The 7,008-nt window shown below is 34.5% G+C and overlaps 1 protein-coding gene across 1 annotated transcript; it reads left to right on the forward strand.

The window, feature by feature from the left end:
• The first annotated feature begins 2,540 nt into the window (after positions 1 to 2,540).
• On the forward strand, positions 2,541 to 6,668 carry LOC149142679 (putative protein phosphatase 2C 44). Its single transcript, XM_089451553.1, has 3 exons — positions 2,541 to 2,820; positions 2,989 to 3,092; positions 6,570 to 6,668. The coding sequence occupies exons 1-3, from the start codon at positions 2,541 to 2,543 to the stop codon at positions 6,666 to 6,668; spliced, it is 483 nt and encodes a 160-aa protein (XP_089307679.1).
• The last annotated feature ends 340 nt before the right edge of the window (positions 6,669 to 7,008 follow it).

Consider the following 7,008-nt stretch of genomic DNA (forward strand, 5'->3'; position numbering starts at 1 on the left):
GCTCAAAAATTTTCATATGTGCAATGATTCACTAATAATTTTCCAAGTTAAAATATGTTTCCGAGTAATAGGTTGAATCTCATTTGATTTAATATTAAGCACAACTTTTGGAAATAGAGAAAAATATAAATACCGTGCTAGGTGGGCATGCTCCTAGAGAGATTTTAGAGAATGATGAGGTTTTCCCTACGTCTCTATTGGTTCTTAGACATGATTCTTTAGCAAAAGAAGAGATTCGTTAGTGGCTTAAGAGTAGAGTGATATGGATTTTATAAGGTAATAATACTATACCATTTTTTCTCAAATATCCTAACCACAATGAATTTCTAAATTCTATTTCATAAAATTAGGGGCCTCATGGATGTATTGCTAGATCCTTTGATGAAAAGGTAGATGCTAGTGGATTCTATTTCAATAGGCTCTTTTCAGATCTAGAAGGATGTCCAATCAAAGAGATAATCAAAGAGACATTAACCATAATGAGGATTTTCCCTCCATAACTAATCTACTCAGTCATTCAATAATGACTATAAAAAAAAAGTCAATAAGGGAGAACCTTGATGAATGCCACACAAGTCTTTGAAAAATATTAATTGCCCTCTATTAACCAGAATAACATACTTTTTTAATCTCACATAACCCATTATCTAAGAAACCACATCAAATTTCAAACCAATATTAAGAAAGATTAGACAAAGTCCAATCAACTTTATCATAAAATTTCCTTAGATGAATCTATATCACAATAACTACAACATTTTTTCTTTTTTTCTTTTTTTTTTTCATTTAATGTAGTGCATGGCTTCCTAAGCCAGCCTAATAGCATCATGGATCTGTCTATTGAATATAAAACCAAATTAGGCAAAGCCGTGTGATGAGACAAACCAATATTTAACCTATTAGAAAGCACCTTTGAAATTATTTTATAAAAAATATTGCACGAAGCTATCAACCCGTCTATTGAATATAAAACCAAATTAGCCAAAGCCGTGTGATGAGACAAGCCAATATTTAACCTATGAGAAAGCACCTTTGAAATTATTTTATAAAAAATATTGCACAAAGCTATCAACGCATAATCACTGGAATTCTTTATGCTCATTTTGGGATTTTAATGGAATGAAAGTTACATTGAAATTAGGAGAAACAAACCCCCTTCTGCTACATTCCTGTACCGCCTCCATATTGTCCCTTCCCATAAAAGAAAGAGAAGCCAAAAACAACTCCAAAGACCGGGCATAAGCCCATGGACTCTTGTCCTTAGACATCCTCTTCAAGATACCTAAAACCTCCTAATAAAAAATAGGCTCACCTAACCAATTAGAAAAGAAAAACCTAAGATAAGATCTGATTACTCTCATTTGATCAATTATATTAATATAAACACCATTCTTAAACAAATTTTCGAAAAAGGAAACTCCTTTCACTGCCATGGGCACGGCTATACCAAAAAACAACAACAAAGGTATGATTTACTCTACAATCATGAACTGTTTAGCAGCGGAGTTTATATAAAAGAGGTTTATGATGACTTTTATCATGAAAGTTATTTGTAACGGAGTTTATACAGACTTTCAAATCATAATATAAATAGAAATGGTTTACATAGACTTTGATATCATAATATAAAACAAAAATGGCAGAATATGCATGGTCTACACATTTTCATTTAATAATATATGAATATTTATTAAAGCTGGTCCTTACATTAACATATTATTTTGTAGTTACTTATTATTTTGTTTTTAAATTAATTATAAATAAATTTAATTGAAACCTATTACACTCGAGAGTGATGGAATCCCGTGTGGGTTTATTCTTTTATTGGAAGAATCATAATATAAGGCGACCCTAATATGATATAAACAAATGTTAATTAATGAAGTTTGGTCCACTCATTTAGTGGAAAAAATTTATCTAAAATTTTTCAATAAAATAAAATATAATATTTTATGAATCTCTTTATATATCAATAAGTTTTATTTAAAAATTAAATATGATATATTAGGAATTTAACAACAATATATAATATATTGAATTTATATAAAAATAAATAAAAAATTGTTTGATCTACGTATTTAACTATTTACACTACCGTCTTTGTATCAATAAAGTTAATATATAATAAAACTAGCATTTGCACCTAATGTTGCAAAGGAAACGCCGTAAGGCATAAAGTGTGGAAGAATAGCGACATGCGAATGGGTATTGTTGAAAGCAAGGGTGGATGATAATGAGTTGCAATTGAAATTGTTAGTTATGTGTATGCTGAATATGGATATTTTGTAAATAATAGTGTGTAGAAGAATAGTGACATGTGATAATTTCCTTCATTTATATAAATATGATGGTTCTCAAATGACTCTTTAGAAAAAAATTGTATATTAGATGAGATTTCTAACTCTAATGCACATCCAGTAAAATGCTTTTACAGTTGATCTGCCCATTTTTGTATTGGTTGTCACTTGCTATTTTCAAAGTTTTGTATGGTGTAAAATGCTAATTAAGTATTTTAATGCTAACAAGTATCTCTGATAATAATGGAGCTGAAGTTCTGGACAAACCCAGAAAGTGCCACTAAGAATGCATACAACCGGACTGATGGGAAATTTTTAGCAAAGGCAGTTGATTTAGGGCCTGATGGCTCCACAGCAGTCGCTGCTATTTTAGTTGATGGGAAAAAGCTCTTTGTAGCAAATACAGGGGATTTCAGGGCTGTTATATGTAAAAACGGCATTGCTATTGAGTTGACTGTTGATCATGAGCCAAGTATTGAACGCCAAAACATCGAGAAGGGTGGATTTGTGACACTCCTGCCAGGTACCACTACGAATGTTGTGCAGAGATTAATTTTAATGAGAACATACTTAAATAATTTTTTGATTTGTAACTTTCTAATTCTATCTTAATAGTCTAGCTCAAGAGTAACATTTGAATGGTCAGAGGGAGAAACTGTATACTTAATGGCGTTTTTTTTTTATATATTAGGAGATGTACCTCGAGTTCATTTAAGTTCAGAACCAGATGTGAGAGACACGACCATAGATGCAACCACAAAATTTCTCATTTTGGCTAGTGATGGATTGTGGAAGGCAAGGCATTTTTTCCAATCATTTACTTATTTTCATAGTTACTATTAGATGCATATTTCTTTTTTTTCGCAAACTCATCTCATGGGAGAAAGCATCTAGGAAATTTTTTGATTATTGTATTGTCATTAATTTTACTCGAATAGTTCCTATGAATATCAGAGAAGTTCTTTGTGAAGTGCTTAAAGAAAGATGCCCCAAGTAACTGCATTGCAAAGAGAGGATTTCCTGTCCCTAGGTGCCAGATCCGAGGGGCATTTATCTGCCCAGTCCCTGGAATTGCACGTAGTGTCACCCCTTAACTTATGCTATAGGAATGCAGAAAAATGTAGCGAGAATGGAGGTAAGGTGGTTGGCTTAACATTCCGTCGACTTCACCAGTTGAATCAATGCCTGTTGGGAAAATAAATCTTCTATGGAAATGATACGTAATTATTAACATAAATACTTTTAAAACATCAAAGAATATAGATCAAATATTCTGAAGTTTCAATCGAGATCACAATTTCTCCAGAAGGAAAAACACATTGACAACAAGTTTAGTTATGTCAAACTAGATTAAACCTACCGATTGGGAAGAGGTAGAAGAACGATTGAGAATAGCAATAAGGAGGTGCATAGAGCATCTCTGAAAAGCCTAAAATCTGTAATGAGCTCAAATGACCAAAACAGGTCAACAGGACTGGGAAGAACAACGATTGACTGCCTAGAGCATCTCTGAAACAGTCTAAAATCTATGTTAAGGAAAGAAAGGAAAAGTAGAGAATAAGATGGAAAAGGGATCCGGGTGGACTCAAAAAGGGGGGAAAATCCAGAGGCGTTATCCCTAGACAATGAATTAAGTTAGAGGAAAGCATTCCAGTAGTAGTGTTGCACCAGAAAATGTTTCGTGGAAGTAGCTAGGACTTGGGAAGTTTGAGGAAGAGCAATAACGAGGTCAGAGTGAGAGCCAGAAGAGGAGCCATCATCACTGTAAACCGCAACAAACATGCCAATGCTGAGCTGATAATGGGCCAACGAGAGGAAAAAATATTTTCAAGGATTGAGTTCCAAGTCATATTTATTATTATTTGGACATCTAATTTCATTCTGTCATATTTCACTATTCAATATTCAGGATTGTATGGAATCCTATGACAATTGCAAGGCAGATAACCATGAGAACATAGTTAACTTCAGGTGAATAGATCTAACCCTCGTAATTTTGTGAGGTATGCACAATATTCACTCGAGGGAAGCAACTAAGAGCCATGCACTATCTTATGATTGAGAATGTTGCTGTAATCAATGCTTGACTGGCTACAATGGCTGCTAAAGTGGCTACAGTACAAATTTCCGAGGACAAAGGATAAAAGGGAGTTACTATTAAAATTTAAAATTCCCTCTTAACAAACTCTATCTAGGATTTCTTGAAAATTTTAATTTACCAGCCTTTGCATTTCATGAAAAGATAAGAGCCTTACTGTAAAAGAAGGATTGAAACTGAAAAGTAATGAGCTGTTATCATTTTTTTCCATTCCGCCAGTCACAAAACATTAAACATGTATGTACCAGTTCACTCTGCATGATTCATGACTTATTGCGGAAATGGTAAAAAACTCAATGCTTATTTCTTCTGATCTCAACAGAAATTTGCATTTTGAAATCTTATAAATCTGTTAAAATAGTAACAACAGTACAAAATTATATATTATTTTTGAGTGATCAGGAACTTTAAGGCCCTAAAAGATTTATTATGAGTAAAAGCTTATAATTTCATTGTCTTCTAACAATTTTGTGTGAACGAACTCTAAATTTCTTGCACCATTCTGACTTGAAGTAAATGCACAAGTGGTATATTGTAGGGAGACAAAGTCAACGTGCAATTGTTTTGGAGAAACCTGTAGAGCTTGTCAATCATTAATCCTTCAAAAGGCCCAGTGCTCTTATTAGTCTTCAATGTGGTTTTTCCTAGAACATACACAAACCTTGTATTCTTTGCCAATTCAATCTACTACAAATCCTCACCCCAATATATTTCTATAATTCAAAGTAACAAATCAACATCATCTTTATGGCACCTTTAATTCCATTACTCTCATCTTGAATACAGCCATTGGAAATTCAATACCAGAAACAGGGACCTTTCATGAGGGAGAAGGTGGTGTTATTCTTTCGGATAGCTAGAAAACTAAACAATCAAGGCTAACTAATCAACACTCACAAAATAAATAAAATGGTGAATATTGTTGTAAATAATTTTCCCCGACTAGCGGGGCCAATCACTTCAAACAATTTATAAATGGATGATGAATATCTTGGGGCAAAAATGAAGGTAATTGACACAAAGGTGTATGAAAGGTTCGTGTAACAGACAAGAGTATATGGCCTTCCCATAGGTTACAAGAAGTTCTACCTTGTTAAAAGCAGTAGCAATTTTAATGTGCGGGTTAAAAGGTAGAGCTTCCCATTCCAAAGAGTTTGGAGATTCAATACAAGGAACGCGACAACTTTCAACGGGTACAAGCCTCGAGGTAGTATTACTCTACGGGCTAGTCAGAAACACTAAAAATTCAGTATTGGCTAATCAATAGCCACAAAATTCATAAAATGACAAAAATTGATGTGAACGAGTCTAGGTCGGGCCGTGAAGAAAATCATTTTAAACAGCGATAAAATAGGATTACAAATCTTCGGGGGCAATAATGGAGGTAATTAACAGCAAATACCACCAAAGGGTCATGCAAAAAATAGTACTAAACATACGATCGCCATTAACCCACGTGGCTACAGTTTGGATCTTATGCTCGGAGGGCAACCGTGATTGTCCAGGCTAAGATACAGCTAGATTCTTGTTCCTGCTACTAAAAACTAATGCAATCACACCTACCGGTGCCTAGTGGATCTTGTTATGCTCATACCTACCGGTGCCTAGTGGATCTTGTTATGCTCATACCTCCCAGTGCATATGCAATAAATAAATATAATTTAAACAAACAAACAAAAAAGAACACGGCCGTCATAAAATTAAGTGCGGGAATTCATGTCCAATAACTAAATAACCTCTACTCAATGCAATTGTGCATAGAATACGCAGACAAGGTACTAACAACAAGAATGAATGTACCTGAAATGGAGACTAAAGAAACTGTTATCACCTCGAGGAGTAGTGATTAGACTTGTACCCTACTCTCTTGCAAGTTTACATAAACAGTAGATCAATTACAGCCAAAATTGAACCACAATTACAACAAAACCCTGAATTTAAATAATAATGAAATTTGCAAAAACCTTGAAAATTCACAGACAATGTGTCGGACGTCGTGAACCACCAGGAAAAAAAATTATAATTTCTACAAAAATTAGATAGGATTTGCATCACTCAATTAACACAACTAAATAACCTAACACTGAGTAAACCCATTTTCAGCCCAACAACAAAAGAACAGAACCCCAAAACTGGATCTCAAATGAGCTGTAAAAAAGTTGTACCTTTGACAGGGCGCCTGCATGATAATTTGTGCTGAAACCCTCGGAAATTCAGCGGCGGAGGGTTTGTATTTCGTTTGGGAATCGAACCGACGAACAACGGGTAGTTAATATCTCGAGTGCCTCGAGGCTCCTTACACTAAAATAAACCTACTAAACTTGTAAGAACGATGGAGAAATCTAGCTTTTGAGGATATGCGGGGGTTTGGACCTAGCCATATCTTCTTCTACCATATTTCCAATGCTATGCCGCTTGCTTGCTTCCTGTTTATTCTGAGATACCACTTACCCCCTGTGAAAGCTGACTTTATCAAACGAGATCATCCAGACACAACAAGAAGATCATACCCAAAGGTATGGTGATGGGCTGGCTCGATACTTCCGGCCTTGAATTTGACAACAATAAGATCATGCCCAAAGGTATGGTGATGGGCTGGCTCGATACTTCCAG

The sequence above is a fragment of the Pinus tabuliformis genome, chromosome X (genome assembly GCF_031772625.1).
Source record: "Pinus tabuliformis cultivar Carrire ecotype Pingquan chromosome X, CPIR1, whole genome shotgun sequence".
NCBI lineage: Eukaryota > Viridiplantae > Streptophyta > Pinopsida > Pinales > Pinaceae > Pinus > Pinus tabuliformis.

Excerpts from the sequence above, each read along its gene's own strand:
- LOC149142679 (XM_089451553.1), top strand. The coding sequence starts at position 2,541 with ATGGAGCTGAAGTTCTGGACAAACCCAGAAAGTGCCACTAAGAATGCA. Across the intron at positions 2,821-2,988 it reads ATTTGTGACACTCCTGCCAG|GAGATGTACCTCGAGTTCAT; the intron begins GTACCACTACGA and ends TTTATATATTAG. Across the intron at positions 3,093-6,569 it reads CTAGTGATGGATTGTGGAAG|GGCGCCTGCATGATAATTTG; the intron begins GCAAGGCATTTT and ends TACCTTTGACAG.